The following is a 20,125-nucleotide window of genomic DNA, read 5'->3' on the forward strand; positions in this document are numbered from 1 at the left end:
CAAATTCCATTCCTTAGAAAATTACTTATTGTACATACATTCATCAGCCTGATACCAGTCGCTGCTGCATTTAAGGCTGTACTTACATTACATCGGTATCAGCAGTATTTTCTTAGTCAATTCCATTCCTTAGAAAAATAATTTACTGCACATACCTCGTTTGCAGGATTCCCTGCATGCTATTCCCTTTCTGAAAGTTACCCCACTCCTCAGAATGTGCGAGAACAGCCAGTGGATCTTAGTTACTTCTGCTAAGATCATAGAAAACGCAGGCAGATTCTTCTTCTAAATACTGCCTGAGAACAAACAGCACACTCCGGTGCCATTTAAAATAACAAACTTTTGATTGAAGAAATAAACTAAGTATAAAAACACCACAGACCTATCACAACGACCTATCTAGTTGAGTTGCAAGAGAATGACTGGATATGACATGTGAGGGGAGGAGCTATATAGCAGCTCTGCTTGGGTGATCCTCTTGCAACTTCCTGTTGGGAAGGAGATATAATCCCATAAGTAATGGATGACCCGTGGACTGAATACACTTAACAAGAGAAATGTAATTTTTACTCCCATGTCCTTTTAAATTGCATATTCTAAGGCTATCTTGTGCGTGGTTTAGTACAGCACAGAATGAATATTTCAATCCTTCCAATATGAGAGGCAAAGGGCGTATTGCATAAGACTGCAAGCTCAGTGAGAAGACTGTTTATTACAGGGGCATTAAAGTCAAAATTAAACTTTCATGATTCAGATTCTAAACAACTCTAAAATTGAATTCTATTATCAATTTTGCTTTGTTCTCTATGTATCCTTTGTTGAAGATTATACCTAGGTAAGCTCAGAAGCAGCAACACACTATCACTTGCCACTGGCTCACCTGATGTGTTCAGCTAGGGCTGCTCCTTCCACAAAGGATACATAGGCCTAGATTTAGAGTTCGGCGGTAGCCGTCAAAACCAGCGTTAGAGGCTCCTAACGCTGGTTTTGGGCGCCCGCTGGTATTTGGAGTCAGTCAGGAAAAGGTCTAACGCTCACTTTTCAGCCGCGACTTTTCCATACCGCAGATCCCCCTACGCCATTTGCGTAGCCTATCTTTTCAATGGGATCTTTCTAACGCTGGTATTTAGAGTCGTTTCTGCAGTGAGCGTTAGAGCTCTAACGACAAGATTCCAGCCGCCTGAAAATAGCAGGAGTTAAGAGCTTTCTGGCTAACGCCGGTTTCTAAAGCTCTTAACTACTGTACCCTAAAGTACACTAACACCCATAAACTACCTATGTACCCCTAAACCGAGGTCCCCCCACATCGCCGCCACTCGATTAAAATTTTTAACCCCTAATCTGCCGACCGCCACCTACGTTATACTTATGTACCCCTAATCTGCTGCCCCTAACACCGCCGACCCCTGTATTATATCTATTAACCCCTAACTTGCCCCCCACAACGTCGCCGCAAGCTACTTAAAATAATTAACCCCTAATCTTCCGACCGCAAATCGCCGCCACCTACGTTATCCCTATGTACCCCTAATCTGCTACCCCTAACATCGCCGACCCCTATGTTATATTTATTAACCCCTAATCTGCCCCCCCACAACGTCGCCGACACCTACCTACACTTATTAACCCCTAATCTGCCGAGCGGACCTGAGCGCTACTATAATAAAGTTATTAACCCCTAATCCGCCTCACTAACCCTATCATAAATAGTATTAACCCCTAATCTGCCCTCCCTAACATCGCCGACACCTACCTTCAATTATTAACCCCTAATCTGCCGACCGGAGCTCACCGCTATTCTAATAAATGTATTAACCCCTAAAGCTAAGTCTAACCCTAACACTAACACCCCCCTAAGTTAAATATAATTTTTATCTAACGAAATAAATTAACTCTTATTAAATAAATAATTCCTATTTAAAGCTAAATACTTACCTGTAAAATACATCCTAATATAGCTACAATATAAATTATAATTATATTATAGCTATTTTAGGATTAATATTTATTTTACAGGCAACTTTGTAATTATTTTAACCAGGTACAATAGCTATTAAATAGTTAAGAACTATTTAATAGTTACCTAGTTAAAATAATTACAAATTTACCTGTAAAATAAATCCTAACCTAAGATATAATTAAACCTAACACTACCCTATCAATAAAATAATTAAATAAACTACCTACAATTACCTACAATTAACCTAACACTACACTATCAATAAATTAATTAAACACAATTGCTACAAATAAATAAAATTAAATAAACTATCTAAAGTACAAAAAATAAAAAAGAACTAAGTTACAGAAAATAATAAAATATTTACAAACATAAGAAAAATATTACAACAATTTTAAACTAATTACACCTACTCTAAGCCCCCTAATAAAATAACAAAGCCCCCCAAAATAAAAAATTCACTACCCTATTCTAAAATACAAATATTACAAGCTCTTTTACCTTACCAGCCCTGAACAGGGCCCTTTGCGGGGCATGCCCCAAGAATTTCAGCTCTTTTGCCTGTAAAAAAAAACATACAATACCCCCCCCCCAACATTACAACCCACCACCCACATACCCCTAATCTAACCCAAACCCCCCTTAAATAAACCTAACACTACCCCCCTGATGATCTTCCTACCTTGTCTTCACCATGCCAGGTTCACCGATCCGTCCTGGCTCCAAGATCTTCATCCACCCCAAGCGGGGGCTAGACATCCACTGAAGAAGTCCAGAAGAGGGTCCAAAGTCTTCCTCCTATCCGGCAAGAAGAGGACATCCGGACCGGCAAACATCTTCTCCAAGCGGCATCTTCTATCTTCTTCCATCCGATGACGACCGGCTCCATCTTGAAGACCTCCAGCGCGGATCCATCCTCTTCTTCCGACGACTAGACGACGAATGACGGTTCCTTTAAGGGACGTCATCCAAGATGGCGTCCCTCGAATTCCGATTGGCTGATAGGATTCTATCAGCCAATCGGAATTAAGGTAGGAATTTTCTGATTGGCTGATGGAATCAGCCAATCAGAATATAGTTCAATCCGATTGGCTGATCCAATCAGCCAATCAGATTGAGCTCGCATTCTATTGGCTGATCGGAACAGCCAATAGAATGCGAGCTCAATCTGATTGGCTGATTGGATCAGCCAATCGGATTGAACTTGATTCTGATTGGCTGATTCCATCAGCCAATCAGAAAATTCCTACCTTAATTCCGATTGGCTGATAGAATCCTATCAGCCAATCGGAATTCGAGGGACGCCATCTTGGATGACGTCCCTTAAAGGAACCGTCATTCGTCGTCTAGTCGTCGGAAGAAGAGGATGGATCCGCGCTGGAGGTCTTCAAGATGGAGCCGGTCGTCATCGGATGGAAGAAGATAGAAGATGCCGCTTGGAGAAGATGTTTGCCGGTCCGGATGTCCTCTTCTTGCCGGATAGGAGGAAGACTTTGGACCCTCTTCTGGACTTCTTCAGTGGATGTCTAGCCCCCGCTTGGGGTGGATGAAGATCTTGGAGCCAGGACGGATCGGTGAACCTGGCATGGTGAAGACAAGGTAGGAAGATCATCAGGGGGGTAGTGTTAGGTTTATTTAAGGGGGGTTTGGGTTAGATTAGGGGTATGTGGGTGGTGGGTTGTAATGTTGGGGGGGGGGTATTGTATGTTTTTTTTTACAGGCAAAAGAGCTGAAATTCTTGGGGCATGCCCCGCAAAGGGCCCTGTTCAGGGCTGGTAAGGTAAAAGAGCTTGTAATATTTGTATTTTAGAATAGGGTAGTGAATTTTTTATTTTGGGGGGCTTTGTTATTTTATTAGGGGGCTTAGAGTAGGTGTAATTAGTTTAAAATTGTTGTAATATTTTTCTTATGTTTGTAAATATTTTATTATTTTCTGTAACTTAGTTCTTTTTTATTTTTTGTACTTTAGATAGTTTATTTAATTTTATTTATTTGTAGCAATTGTGTTTAATTAATTTATTGATAGTGTAGTGTTAGGTTAATTGTAGGTAATTGTAGGTAGTTTATTTAATTATTTTATTGATAGGGTAGTGTTAGGTTTAATTATATCTTAGGTTAGGATTTATTTTACAGGTAAATTTGTAATTATTTTAACTAGGTAACTATTAAATAGTTCTTAACTATTTAATAGCTATTGTACCTGGTTAAAATAATTACAAAGTTGCCTGTAAAATAAATATTAATCCTAAAATAGCTATAATATAATTATAATTTATATTGTAGCTATATTAGGATGTATTTTACAGGTAAGTATTTAGCTTTAAATAGGAATTATTTATTTAATAAGAGTTAATTTATTTCGTTAGATAAAAATTATATTTAACTTAGGGGGGTGTTAGTGTTAGGGTTAGACTTAGCTTTAGGGGTTAATACATTTATTAGAATAGCGGTGAGCTCCGGTCGGCAGATTAGGGGTTAATAATTGAAGGTAGGTGTCGGCGATGTTAGGGAGGGCAGATTAGGGGTTAATACTATTTATGATAGGGATAGTGAGGCGGATTAGGGGTTAATAACTTTATTATAGTAGCGCTCAGGTCCGCTCGGCAGATTAGGGGTTAATAAGTGTAGGTAGGTGTCGGCGACGTTGTGGGGGGCAGATTAGGGGTTAATAAATATAACATAGGGGTCGGCGATGTTAGGGCAGCAGATTAGGGGTACATAGGGATAACGTAGGTGGCGGCGGTTTACGGAGCGGCAGATTAGGGGTTAAAAGTGTAATGCAGGGGTCAGCGATAGCGGGGGCGGCAGATTAGGGGTTAATAAGTGTAAGGTTAGGGGTGTTTAGACTCGGGGTACATGTTAGGGTGTTAGGTGCAGACGTAGGAAGTGTTTCCCCATAGGAAACAATGGGGCTGCGTTAGGAGCTGAACGCTGCTTTTTTGCAGGTGTTAGGTTTTTTTTCAGCTCAAACAGCCCCATTGTTTCCTATGGGAGAATCGTGCACGAGCACGTTTTTGATGCCGGCCGCGTCCGTAAGCAACTCTGGTATCGAGAGTTGCATTTGCGGTAAAAATGCTCTACGCTCCTTTTTTGGAGCCTAACGCAGCATTTGTTTGAACTCTCGATACCAGAGTTAAATTTATGGTGCGGCCAGAAAAAAACCCGCGGAGCGTTAACAGCCCTTTTACCGCCGAACTCTAAATCTAGGCCTAAGAGAACAAAGCAAATGTGATAACAGAAGTAAATATACAAGTTGTTTAAAATCACATGCTCTATCTAAATCATGAAAGTTTAAATCATTTTGATTTTACTGTCCCTCTAATTATACCCATATGCCCCACGCTGATCAAGCAGTTCTTGTAAACAAATACCCCAGCTATTTCTCTGTATAATCGTCACAATTACTAGTTTAAATTTCCAGTGACCATAAATGGGGTTTCCCATGGCTGTTTTGCTGAAGGTCTTCAAAATATTTGTGCTAATGGCTTCTATAAAATAATTAGAGACTTAAACTTACAGCAGATTTTCTGCTATTCTATCCTTGCACTAAAAAAGACAGATGAAAAACACAGGTCTATGTGGTTCTTGCACCCGTTATACTGTATGTCCCTAACCCATGTAACAAATACAAAATGGCATCATATGCCCAGCCCTTGTAAAGCATAACATGGATCTCTATCTCATGAAATGTCACATGATTAAGAGGCCTGGTGTGATGGTCAATCAGAAGGGTTACCTAGGTCAGGAGTTCTGTTTTTCAGCCTGTCCACCTCCATGATGAAGTCATCTTTCAAGAAGAGGAAGCCAATAATGGAGAAGAGATAGACCAGAATCAACGCCAGCACAGCTGTCAGGATAATAGAGCGCCCGTTCCGTGTAACACTTTTTATGACATTTAATAAGGTTTCCTCTCTGTACACCAAATCAAACAGCTGCAAAGTACAGAACAAATAATGATCAGTTGAATGGTGCCTTCAGAACATTGGAGTATAAATTTATTGTAATGGCGAGCCAGCCTAGTAAATAATCAGCTGCCCTGTCTGGGTAGCAACTTTCCCCCTGTGCAGTACTACACATCTGCAGACATCTTACACTGTATATTATTTATCATCAAAGCACAGACTCACTGTATAAATTGGCATGAAGAGACCTTTATGGTAGTAAACGTTGGTAATAAGATACAAGGGGAGTTGGGAGTCGAGGTTATGATAATGGACCACAGGGCAGATACATAAGGTGATACTTAGCAGGGGTGTGTCAGACCATCTCTGGTACTTATAATAAACAGGAAGTATTTACTCTTTATTCTACGGAGACTGATGAAATAGACAAAGTACCAGCATAACCAGTATATTCCAAAGTTCAAGTATATTTATAATTTTCATAACCTATACTAGATATTGGTGGTTGCAATAAGTTAGGAAGCACTAAGGCATCAGTATGGTCTCATTCCTATTTTGGTACACATTAATAGCAAGTTCTACAGCTTTCTCTGTGTATTTATTATTTGCATACATTTGGATGGTGCACACAGAGCTCACCCACACAATTTATTGAACTATAAAACTTTAACTAAATTATGAATGAAACAGAGAAATTAGTCTGGTAAAAATATGAGCTACTCAAATATTTGTCCATATGGAAAATTTTGCAAAAACTTTTTTGACCTCAGGAAATTGTTAGTAGCGTAACTCTGCAAACACAAACGGAATTGGTCAGGTATGTGTGTGTATTTATTGTTGCAGATTACATTTGTTTAAAAGGACACTGTTGTTAAACATTATTATCACTGATATGAAACTGTGGCCTTTAAATATGAGAACTGTCAAGAAGTATATATCAACAAATAAGCAATAGCAAGAAGCACGTATCCACCAATGTGCAGGAAGCCCCTGTGAGCCAATGGGCATTAGTAGGAAGTACACAACAGATACTACTGTATTAAAGGAACATAATACTCAGATGCTAAATCACTTTAAAGTGATGCAACATAACTGTAAAAAGCGGACATAAAAAAAAATATCACCTGAGCATCTCTATGCAAAAAAGGAAGATATTTTACCTCAAAATTGCTTCAGCTCACAAAAGTAAATGCTGGGTGAACAGTTATACTTCACCTGCTGTCCAGCTGCAAGTTAAAAAGAAAAAAAAACAGTAGCCAATCAGCATCAGCAATGCTGAGGTCATGTATTGCATGTAAATTTCCTTAAACTAAATAGGAAAATACCATGACTGTGCCTTCACATGCTAGATACACAGTACCTTGCAAGTCCTGGGACTAGCATCCAAATTGGCTGCTTAAAGTCTCTTTACAGTGGGGTGCAAATACATAGGAAATTTTGAGGTAAACTATCTTCCTTTTTTAAATGGAGATGTTAAAGTGATATTTTCTAGTCAGCTTTTTTCACAGCTATGCTACATCATTTTTAAGTGCTTCAACATTTGAGCATCATGTCCCTTTATTTTCAATTTAAACATAGACAGCTTTTACTTCACCTTTTAATAGGCAATAAAAAAAAAAGTAATAAAATGAAATAAACATGTTCACATGCTGCTGTTTCAATTTAAAGGGCCAGTAAACCTACAAAAACAGAATTTATGTTTACCTGATAAATTACTTTCTCCAACGGTGTGTCCGGTCCACGGCGTCATCCTTACTTGTGGGATATTCTCTTCCCCAACAGGAAATGGCAAAGAGCCCAGCAAAGCTGGTCACATGATCCCTCCTAGGCTCCGCCTACCCCAGTCATTCGACCGACGTTAAGGAGGAATATTTGCATAGGAGAAACCATATGATACCGTGGTGACTGTAGTTAAAGAAAATAAATTATCAGACCTGATTAAAAAACCAGGGCGGGCCGTGGACCGGACACACCGTTGGAGAAAGTAATTTATCAGGTAAACATAAATTCTGTTTTCTCCAACATAGGTGTGTCCGGTCCACGGCGTCATCCTTACTTGTGGGAACCAATACCAAAGCTTTAGGACACGGATGAAGGGAGGGAGCAAATCAGGTCACCTAAATGGAAGGCACCACGACTTGCAAAACCTTTCTCCCAAAAATAGCCTCAGAAGAAGCAAAAGTATCAAACTTGTAAAATTTGGTAAAAGTGTGCAGTGAAGACCAAGTCGCTGCCCTACATATCTGATCAACAGAAGCCTCGTTCTTGAAGGCCCATGTGGAAGCCACAGCCCTAGTGGAATGAGCTGTGATTCTTTCAGGAGGCTGCCGTCCGGCAGTCACATAAGCCAATCTGATGATGCTTTTAATCCAAAAAGAGAGAGAGGTAGAAGTTGCTTTTTGACCTCTCCTTTTACCAGAATAAACAACAAACAAGGAAGATGTTTGTCTAAAATCCTTTGTAGCATCTAAATAGAATTTTAGAGCGCGAACAACATCCAAATTGGGCAACAAACGTTCCTTCTTCGAAACTGGTTTCGGACACAAAGAAGGCACGACTATCTCCTGGTTAATGTTTTTGTTAGAAACAACTTTTGGAAGAAAACCAGGTTTAGTACGTAAAACCACCTTATCTGCATGGAACACCAGATAAGGAGGAGAACACTGCAGAGCAGATAATTCTGAAACTCTTCTAGCAGAAGAAATTGCAACCAAAAACAAAACTTTCCAAGATAATAACTTAATATCAACGGAATGTAAGGGTTCAAACGGAACCCCCTGAAGAACTGAAAGAACTAAGTTGAGACTCCAAGGAGGAGTCAAAGGTTTGTAAACAGGCTTGATTCTAACCAGAGCCTGAACAAAGGCTTGAACATCTGGCACAGCTGCCAGCTTTTTGTGAAGTAACACAGACAAGGCAGAAATCTGTCCCTTCAAGGAACTTGCAGATAATCCTTTCTCCAATCCTTCTTGAAGAAAGGATAGAATCTTAGGAATCTTTACCTTGTCCCAAGGGAATCCTTTAGATTCACACCAACAGATATATTTTTTCCATATTTTGTGGTAAATTTTTCTAGTTACAGGCTTTCTGGCCTGAACAAGAGTATCAATAACAGAATCTGAGAACCCTCGTTTTGATAAGATCAAGCGTTCAATCTCCAAGCAGTCAGCTGGAGTGAGACCAGATTCGGATGTTCGAACGGACCTTGAACAAGAAGGTCTCGTCTCAAAGGTAGCTTCCATGGTGGAGCCGATGACATATTCACCAGATCTGCATACCAAGTCCTGCGTGGCCACGCAGGAGCTATCAAGATCACCGACGCCCTCTCTTGATTGATCCTGGCTACCAGCCTGGGGATGAGAGGAAACGGCGGGAATACATAAGCTAGTTTGAAGGTCCAAGGTGCTACTAGTGCATCTACTAGAGTCGCCTTGGGATCCCTGGATCTGGACCCGTAGCAAGGAACCTTGAAGTTCTGACGAGAGGCCATCAGATCCATGTCTGGAATGCCCCACAGTTGAGTAATTTGGGCAAAGATTTCCGGATGGAGTTCCCACTCCCCCGGATGTAATGTCTGACGACTCAGAAAATCCGCTTCCCAATTTTCCACTCCTGGGATGTGGATTGCAGACAGGTGGCAGGAGTGAGTCTCCGCCCATTGAATGATTTTGGTCACTTCTTCCATCGCCAGGGAACTCCTTGTTCCCCCCTGATGGTTGATGTACGCAACAGTCGTCATGTTGTCTGATTGAAACCGTATGAACTTGGCCTTTGCTAGCTGAGGCCAAGCCTTGAGAGCATTGAATATCGCTCTCAGTTCCAGAATATTTATCGGTAGAAGAGATTCTTCCCGAGACCAAAGACCCTGAGCTTTCAGGGGTCCCCAGACCGCGCCCCAGCCCATCAGACTGGCGTCGGTCGTGACAATGACCCACTCTGGTCTGCGGAAGGTCATCCCTTGTGACAGGTTGTCCAGGGACAGCCACCAACGGAGTGAGTCTCTGGTCCTCTGATTTACTTGTATCTTCGGAGACAAGTCTGTATAGTCCCCATTCCACTGACTGAGCATGCACAGTTGTAATGGTCTTAGATGAATGCGCGCAAAAGGAACTATGTCCATTGCCGCTACCATCAAACCTATTACTTCCATGCACTGCGCTATGGAAGGAAGAGGAACGGAATGAAGTGTTTGACAAGAGTTTAGAAGTTTTGTTTTTCTGGCCTCTGTCAGAAAAATCCTCATTTCTAAGGAGTCTATTATTGTTCCCAAGAAGGGAACCCTTGTCGACGGAGATAGAGAACTCTTTTCCACGTTCACTTTCCATCCGTGAGATCTGAGAAAGGCCAGGACTATGTCCGTGTGAGCCTTTGCTTGAGGAAGGGACGACGCTTGAATCAGAATGTCGTCCAAGTAAGGAACTACTGCAATGCCCCTTGGTCTTAGTACCGCTAGAAGGGACCCTAGGACCTTTGTGAAAATCCTTGGAGCAGTGGCTAATCCGAAAGGAAGCGCCACGAACTGGTAATGCTTGTCCAGGAATGCGAACCTTAGGAACCGATGATGTTCCTTGTGGATAGGAATATGTAAATACGCATCCTTTAAATCCACCGTGGTCATGAATTGACCTTCCTGGATGGAAGGAAGAATTGTTCGAATGGTTTCCATTTTGAACGATGGAACCTTGAGAAACTTGTTTAAGATCTTGAGATCTAAGATTGGTCTGAACGTTCCCTCTTTTTTGGGAACTATGAACAGATTGGAGTAGAACCCCATCCCTTGTTCTCCTAATGGAACAGGATGAATCACTCCCATTTTTAACAGGTCTTCTACACAATGTAAGAATGCCTGTCTCTTTATGTGGTCTGAAGACAATTGAGACCTGTGGAACCTCCCCCTTGGGGGAAGCCCCTTGAATTCCAGAAGATAACCTTGGGAGACTATTTCTAGTGCCCAAGGATCCAGAACATCTCTTGCCCAAGCCTGAGCGAAGAGAGAGAGTCTGCCCCCCACCAGATCCGGTCCCGGATCGGGGGCCAACATTTCATGCTGTCTTGGTAGCAGTGGCAGGTTTCTTGGCCTGCTTTCCCTTGTTCCAGCCTTGCATTGGTCTCCAGGCTGGCTTGGCTTGAGAAGTATTACCCTCTTGCTTAGAGGACGTAGCACTTGGGGCTGGTCCGTTTCTACGAAAGGGACGAAAATTAGGTTTATTTTTGGCCTTGAAAGACCTATCCTGAGGAAGGGCGTGGCCCTTACCCCCAGTGATATCAGAGATAATCTCTTTCAAGTCAGGGCCAAACAGCGTTTTCCCCTTGAAAGGAATGTTAAGTAGTTTGTTCTTGGAAGACGCATCCGCTGACCAAGATTTCAACCAAAGCGCTCTGCGCGCCACAATAGCAAACCCAGAATTTTTCGCCGCTAACCTAGCCAATTGCAAAGTGGCGTCTAGGGTGAAAGAATTAGCCAATTTGAGAGCACGGATTCTGTCCATAATCTCCTCATAAGGAGGAGAATCACTATCGATCGCCTTTACTAGCTCATCGAACCAGAAACACGCGGCTGTAGTGACAGGGACAATGCATGAAATTGGTTGTAGAAGGTAACCTTGCTGAACAAACATCTTTTTAAGCAAACCTTCTAATTTTTTATCCATAGGATCTTTGAAAGCACAACTATCTTCTATGGGTATAGTGGTGCGTTTGTTTAAAGTAGAAACCGCTCCCTCGACCTTGGGGACTGTCTGCCATAAGTCCTTTCTGGGGTCGACCATAGGAAACAATTTTTTAAATATGGGGGGAGGGACGAAAGGTATACCGGGCCTTTCCCATTCTTTATTTACAATGTCCGCCACCCGCTTGGGTATAGGAAAAGCTTCTGGGAGCCCCGGGACCTCTAGGAACTTGTCCATTTTACATAGTTTCTCTGGGATGATCAAATTCTCACAATCATCCAGAGTGGATAATACCTCCTTAAGCAGAGCGCGGAGATGTTCCAACTTAAATTTAAATGTAATCACATCGGGTTCAGCTTGTTGAGAAATTTTCCCTGAATCTGAAATTTCTCCCTCAGACAAAACCTCCCTGGCCCCCTCAGACTGGTGTAGGGGCATTTCAGAACCATTATCATCAGCGTCCTCATGCTCTTCAGTATCTAAAACAGAGCAGTCGCGCTTACGCTGATAAGTGGGCATTTTGGCTAAAATGTTTTTGATAGAATTATCCATTACAGCCGTTAATTGTTGCATAGTAAGGAGTATTGGCGCGCTAGATGTACTAGGGGCCTCCTGAGTGGGCAAGACTGGTGTAGACGAAGGAGGGAATGATGCAGTACCATGCTTACTCCCCTCACTTGAGGAATCATCTTGGGCATCATTTTCAGTGTCACATAAATCACATCTATGTAAATGAGAAGGAACCTTGGCTTCCCCACATTCAGAACACAGTCTATCTGGTAGTTCAGACATGTTAAACAGGCATAAACTTGATAACAAAGTACAAAAAACGTTTTAAAATAAAACCGTTACTGTCACTTTAAATTTTAAACTGAACACACTTTATTACTGCAATTGCGAAAAAGTATGAAGGAATTGTTCAAAATTCACCAAAATTTCACCACAGTGTCTTAAAGCCTTTAAAGTATTGCACACCAAATTTGGAAGCTTTAACCCTTAAAATAACGGAACCGGAGCCGTTTTTATCTTTAACCCCTTTACAGTCCCTGGTATCTGCTTTGCTGAGACCCAACCAAGCCCAAAGGGGAATACGATACCAAATGACGCCTTCAGAAAGTCTTTTCTATGTATCAGAGCTCCTCACACATGCGACTGCATGTCATGCTTCTCAAAAACAAGTGCGCAATACCGGCGCGAAAATGAGGCTCTGCCTATGATTAGGGAAAGCCCCTAGAGAATAAGGTGTCTAAAACAGTGCCTGCCGATATTATTTTACAAAAATACCCAGATTAAATGATTCCTCAAGGCTAAATATGTGTATATATGAATCGATTTAGCCCAGAAAATGTCTACAGTCTTAATAAGCCCTTGTGAAGCCCTTATTTACTGTCTGAATAAAAATGGCTTACCGGATCCCATAGGGAAAATGACAGCTTCCAGCATTACATCGTCTTGTTAGAATGTGTCATACCTCAAGCAGCAAAAGACTGCTCACTGTTCCCCCAACTGAAGTTAATTCCTCTCAACAGTCCTGTGTGGAACAGCCATGGATTTTAGTAACGGTTGCTAAAATCATTTTCCTCTTACAAACAGAAATCTTCATCTCTTTTCTGTTTCAGAGTAAATAGTACATACCAGCACTATTTTAAAATAACAAACTCTTGATTGAATAATAAAAACTACAGTTAAACACTAAAAAACTCTAAGCCATCTCCGTGGAGATGTTGCCTGTACAACGGCAAAGAGAATGACTGGGGTAGGCGGAGCCTAGGAGGGATCATGTGACCAGCTTTGCTGGGCTCTTTGCCATTTCCTGTTGGGGAAGAGAATATCCCACAAGTAAGGATGACGCCGTGGACCGGACACACCTATGTTGGAGAAATAATGTTATATAATTCTGCACATAGTGCAGAATTATATAACATTAGCTTAACGCCAACTTTAAAGTTTAAAGGATTTCAGATATATTTTATTTCAAAATTGGATTTTTCTACACGCCGCTCCTGGCTCTACTGAGCGGGTCTTTTTTTCCCCTGTTCTGGTCTGGTAGCGAGCTACATTCAGTTTAATGATCTTTAAAGTTGTGTGCAAAATTATATAATATTATTTTGTAGTTTTACTGGCCCTTTAATTACAGAAAACAGTGCCCTGAAAACAACAATATTTTAAACATCTAGAAGGACTTTTTTGAGAAGAACCAAACCTTTTTCTTTTTTGCCCCTCACTTACCAAGAAGCTGTAGAAGAACTCATGAACGAAAAGTCCCAACATGCAGACAATGACATAAACCACATGATACAAAAACGCCATATCCATGATAACGGCCCGGTAACCTCGCGTGAACGTTCCACGGTTCCCAACAAAGCTCACCAGGAAAACAACCTTATTACACAACTGTGAGTGACGTGGTCACAATGACAAACGGACGGAAAGAAAGTGGGGACATAGAAAGAGACATAGGTGAATAAAGAGATACAGGGCAAGAGAAAAAAAAAATACATTAGATGCTGTACTGAAAAACTGGGGAATTCTCACAAGTCTCAAATACATTTTCAGCCAATACAATGAGGTTTTGCAACTGAAATGCACAACCGTCTGTTACATTTGGAAATAACTGCTCATTTAATTTAGAAGTTTAAACATATAATCTCACACCTGCAACACAATTTAATATCTGTGATTGTTCCTACACTTTTACTAGACGACTCCTCATTGTCCGGGTCTTACATGTTTGTTGGCGTGTTAGTGACGTATCCTCAGATTGGATGGTGTTTATCTGGAATTACTTTTTGATCATGTAGTAGCATCGACCATCTTTACTTTCATTTAACATTGTTTAGGGAGGAACGCTATCATTATGCGCACGATTATTCCTTAAGACTACTTTATGTAAGTGGATCCGTACTGCTATTCACCGGTGGGTCGAGTGATCTGGTTTAGCACAATATGACTACTCAATATGTACACGTTTTTTAAAGAAACAAAGGTCTTTTATTTGTGTAAACAATATAGAGAACTATTTCCTTGCATTTGACACCTTATTGATATGTTTAGATGGATGATCAATCTATCCTATGTGCATATCATCTACTTAGATTTATGACATTTGTCCTAGAGGTTTAGATACATTTTGCTGCATCCACTTATCCCTTCACATGAATTTTTTTTATTTTATCACATTATTAATTCTATAAAAACTTCAATGATTATAAAACTCCTTCATATTTTTTACGAACATCTATAATCACATTGTATAATTTTTTACATTTTTCACATCTATGGCAGATGCAGGCACACATATATGAACCCCTTTTTTTGCCACTAGGGATGTGAAGTATATGCTATAGATGAAGGGTTAATAACCTGGGTACCCTCCCTCTGTTGGAGAACTCCAGGTGCTTGTTATATTGCTTAATTGATTTGTTTGGTGTGTTTGTATATATATATAGTAGAGTTATGATCAGTTTGCCATATATGCCTGATGAAACAGCACTACAGCTGAGAAACGCGTCGCATGTGAATAGGATATCCTATTGTTCCAGTTATTTAATCCTTTTTTAAAAATTTTTTTTTAATAAACCAATTCTTTTTACATTTTAACTTGGAACTGCTACTGATCATTTCTACCAAACACACCGCCTCTATTCCCATTATTGGGATTGCTCCTGCCTGTCGTGGGGGCCTAGGATATCACCAGCACCACCTTCCTGACTTTCTGAAGTTTATCACCTGGACAGTCTACCTTTCCAGTCCTAGAAGGGGGTTCCCGGATTGTCCCTGGAGACACGCTGGAAGTATCAGCAAGCTGGGTTGCTGTTGAGTACCCAGTCCGCGCCTAATAGCACTGTCTGAGTGCTCCTACAGAATGTGAGTACCCTGTTGTGGGCCTATCTTTATCTCACTTATCCGTTTGTACTGGTACACACAAAGCGCCTCTCTTTTGTTCTTTTTTTTTGCATAGACGTCTTTCTTTGGTGATGTGAGGAGAGTGCTGCTGTCGTCTTATATACCTGGAATGTTCCCTGCGATTCCCATCTATTTGTCACTCTTTGGGACTGTTACCAACAATTGACTTTCCATTTTGGCCTTCATTGCCTTCTGATACATCTCATAATACATTTTATTCCATTTTTTAATTATTATTTATTTATATTGTGTTAACAGTATTTTTTCAATAATTTTTTTATGCTATGCTTTACTTTTCCATTGTTCTAGAGCGCCCCCTATTGAGTTATCTATTTTGATAGCTATCTCCACAATTTAATATGCAGCCACCCCTCAAATGTGCTTGGTCTTTCATGTTAGCTTAACAATGTGAGATTTTGTCACAGCCACCACTTTGTAAGACAAGTTGTTATTTTCCCTTCTGTTCTTGCTTATAGTTGTATGATAAGTACACACTTTGCTTACTTAAAAGCTGTATCAAGTATCGGAAGGTGGAACTTGCTCAATAAGTAATCACTGCCAGCACAAACTGTGCCAGCATGACAGAGACTTAATGTAAAAGTATTTGTGAAGAAAGACAGCACCTCTAGTAATGTACTGGGGCACAGGAACGGATTAGCCAAATCCCAAATGCAAAGTCCAAAAAAAGTGATTATCCAGCCTCCAGTAAAATTTAAAAGACCTTTATTATCTCTTTACAGGGTCCATCATACAAACAACGTTTCAAACCACAACCTGGTTCTTAATCATGTCAGAGACATGATTAAGAACCAGGTTGTGGTTTGAAACGTTGTTTGTATGATGGACCCTGTAAAGAGATAATAAAGGTCTTTTAAATTTTACTGGAGGCTGGATAATCACTTTTTTTGGACTTAATGTAAAAGCACAGCTTGCGTTCTGTACACAGCGTGTGCACGGCATACAGAATATCACATGGAGACCGCTTCATTAGTCTGATGCAAACCTATGCACCTTAAAGGCACGGAATGAGTGGAACACAAATGCCTTTATCACTGATCTTTAAATTATTCTACAGCTGATCAGGCTGCATCTATAGATCCCTATACTAATGGCTAGGGAATTTTATAGGTGTCAGTCAAACAAAAGCCAGCCCCCTCATTGTTCCACTGTTGGTGACAGCCAATAAGTAGATGCATCACTTGATGCAATCGGTATTTGGAATATTATAATACCAGTACCATTTATATTTTGTAGATTTCTGACAGGGCAAAATAATCATTTGCAAATAATATTGCATGAATTCAGCTGTATTTTAAACCCTCTGCCACTTATATTTTACTGAAATCTGTGAGAACAGGATATATAAATGAAGATCACAGTGTCATGTGTTCTGTACAACATATTTACAAGACTATGCACTAACACCATTATACAAATTAACATTATACAAAATATTAAGAGCCACAAAAAATAGAGAAAATGTAAATATACCCTAGGATTGTCAGTCAGGTTCATAATCCCTCTCTGGTCATTGTATTTCCTATGTGGAATACTTGTTAGCTGTAACAAGCTCCTGCGCAGGCTGGTGTCACAACTGTCGTCTAGCGAACTTAACGCACGAGTGGGAGCGCAAAATAGCACTATACCCGTAATCTAGCCCTATAACTATGTCCCTTTAATTGCTGATATAAACATGCATATGTAAAAAAATAATCTGTTGTTGGTTGATTAATTGAATGATTAATACGGATAAACAATTGCACCGGTAAATGGGATGTGTAATAACAAGGTAAGGAAAACCAATTATCAGACATTATTGTAGCACTCAACAGATGTCAGTGCATTTTAAAGCAAACCTCAGTGCTGAATCCGGGGTTATTGGAGCAGGAATGGGTCTGGTTGCAGAAACTCCTTATAATTCAGCTGAAAGACCACTTGTCTACAAAAGTCACCAGCTGTTCTAGTCGTGAATATCTGGAACTGTTATTGCTAGAGTGTATGGCTGGAATATGTACATATCCCTGTATCATAATAACTTCATTCACATCAATATTGTAATACTCACGTTAGCCGCCCCTAGCAGTATAAGAGTAGGTCCTAGGCCGATTGTGTATATAGATCGGAGCATCACCGACACCAGAAATGGTCTTATTCCAAAAGGCTTGGGGAAAATAAATAACATAGATGTGCAAACAGCTACTGCAATCCACAGGAGGACAGAGAACAGAGGGGACAGCGTACCTGCAACGGGACACAAAACGTCAGATCGCAGAGGAGCAAAAACAGAATCTCTCCTAATAACAACATATTGTCTGTCACCTGATCTCAGCTGTCTACTAGACAAACATGTGTATGGCAGGACTGACGGAATGCCCTTTACAATTGCATCTTGTCAAACTTTATTGACGGAAATAACATAATTGTTACCAACATTAAACAAAAGGTTCTGTAAATACGTATAATTTCAATGTTCGCCTGTTTTGTTAGGTTAAATGTGTAGTCAAAATTAAACTTTCATGATTCAGATACAGCAGCAATTTTAAGCAACTTTATAATTTACTCCTATTATCTATTTTTTTTTCTTTGTTCTCTTGGTATCTTTATTTGAATGTAAGCTTAGGAGACGGCCCATTTTTGGTTCAGCACCTGGGAACACTTCTTGATTGGTGGCTAATTTAGACACCAATCAGAAAGTGCTACCCTAGGTTCTGAACCAAAAATGGACCCAGTCCTATGCTTACATTATTGTTTTTTCAAATAAAGATAACATGAGAACAAAGAAAAATTGATAATAGGAGCAAATTCGAAAGTGGCTTAAAACTGCATGCTCTATCCGAATCATGAAAGTTTAATTTTGTTTAGACTATTCCTTTAAGGAATAGAACCAGAAATCTGACAGACGCAAACACGGTGCTGACTGTAGATGTCCCAGGTGTTCTGGGCCGTTCTCTAAAGCCTGCGACTCAGCATATGGGATTCAGAAAGACATAATTGCCCATGTGAAGTATCTTATCTCACAATCATCTATTCCTATTTCAGAGCAGACAAGGTTGTCTTGTTTTCTGACTTCTTTTGTACATATGTTAAAGGGGACTGTTTTTTAGAGAGAGGGTTTTTTGTTCGTTCTAATTTGTTTCTTTTTAATGTTTTGTTGTTTTTTTTTAAAATAAAGGTAAACTTTGATGAATGAAAGCCCGTTTTTTTTAAAATACTATTAAAAATAGGGGCACTTTCATTCATCAAAGTTTACCTTTACTTTAAATTGTGATGCCCTTGTCCTTGACAGTGTCATTCGTTCTATGTGACATGAAGTTTCTGGGTGCAAGATAGATGCAGATCTATTGAATTCAATAAAGCCGGTCACCACTGGCTGCTCTGGGGCAGGGCTTTAAGTGGCAAAATGATGGTGGAGTTATTCAGTGACATATTTGTTTTACAAACAAACTTAATTGAATCTAGGCCAATAAAACCTAAGGGACAGGAGGCAAAAATCTTGTACCATTCTGGGAAAATCAGGACATTTAATGGGGCCCCTAGAGACGAGAGTAGGGTAGACGGCAGGTGCCTTTGACCTGTGGAGGAATAGGCCTTTGGTGGGTGGAGAGAAGGAAGGGGTGGAGCAAGGAAGGCACTACTTAAGGGGCCAGAGCGGGAAAAAGTGCCAGACCGTTATAACATTTTAGGAGAATCATCTTGTCGTCCAGTTTGGATTCTTCCCGCTCCAGCCTTTTGAGTTATGGCTTTCTTGGAGGAGCTGTTAGGTCACATCCGGGAGGCTGCTGTGGAAAAATGACCTACCTGGTTGGAGGAGCAGTTCCTGTCCATCTTCGGTGAGCGGGTCCCAGTTCCGGTTGCGAATGCTGCGTTGGTGAGGCCCAAGTCGGCACGGAAGTCCCGTCCTCCTGTCCGGTTGAGTCCAGAGCCTGCTGGTCGGTCGTCAGGAGTGAAGAGAGGCAGTTCAGCTCCTGGCCGTCGGAGTTCGTCTTCTGCTGGGTCCTCGGCAGAGGTGAGTCTCCTGGTGTCGGTGGAGGCAGTGCGCTCCCCCAATTATGGCTCCTGCTGGTAAGTCTGCACAGGGGTCAGGTGCTCACAGCCAAGTGGGGCCTGGGGAGGCTATTTCAGGTGGACATCAGGCTTGGGAGCAGTATGACAGCCCGGCTGGGCCTGCTGTAGAAGATGGGTCCTGTTTAGTGGGTGTGGAGGCCGTGGGGGATAAGGCCTGTGGGGGGAAGCAGGGTCTTCCGGTTTTATCTAATGCCACAGATGAGGGCCAAGTTTATGTGGTAGGCTCCGGTAGGGACCAAGGCCAAGCTTCAGGGTTTTGGGGGGATGATGAGGAGATATATTCTGAGGGTGAGCTGGAAGAGATGTTCAGGGGTGTACAAGAGGAGCCTCCTCCTCAGGGTGACATGACCTTATGTTTGTCCCCTTCCTCTTGCGAGTCTAGGTCCCATATTCACTCCTCTGGGTTGGGGTATTCAGATTTTTCTGCCCACAAAAGGGCGTGGCCTCCCCTGATATTTCTGGCAGGAGGATTCATGGTTTTGGAGGGGGGAGAGGGGGGGACATTTGTCATGTGCATCTGTTTCTTTTGCAGAAATAGAGCAGCGGTGTGAACGGCCTGTGGATCCGGCTGGCCTTTCTCATGGAGTTCTGGATGTCGTTGACAGACAGATGGAGGAATCCTT

The 20,125-nt window shown here is 41.2% G+C and overlaps 1 protein-coding gene across 1 annotated transcript in view; it reads right to left on the bottom strand.

Moving 5' to 3' along the window:
• Positions 1–20,125, bottom strand: part of ITPR2 (inositol 1,4,5-trisphosphate receptor type 2) — a 920,836-nt gene that overhangs the window by 149,614 nt on the left and 751,097 nt on the right. The window contains exons 41-43 of the mRNA XM_053719707.1: positions 17,503–17,678; positions 13,761–13,925; positions 5,697–5,892 (exon numbers count right to left, since the gene is read on the bottom strand). Of these exons, the coding sequence (XP_053575682.1) occupies positions 5,697–5,892; positions 13,761–13,925; positions 17,503–17,678 (537 nt within the window). The remainder of the gene's footprint in view (positions 1–5,696; positions 5,893–13,760; positions 13,926–17,502; positions 17,679–20,125) is intronic.

Source organism: Bombina bombina, chromosome 6, assembly GCF_027579735.1.
Source record: "Bombina bombina isolate aBomBom1 chromosome 6, aBomBom1.pri, whole genome shotgun sequence".
In the NCBI taxonomy this organism is placed as follows: domain Eukaryota; kingdom Metazoa; phylum Chordata; class Amphibia; order Anura; family Bombinatoridae; genus Bombina; species Bombina bombina.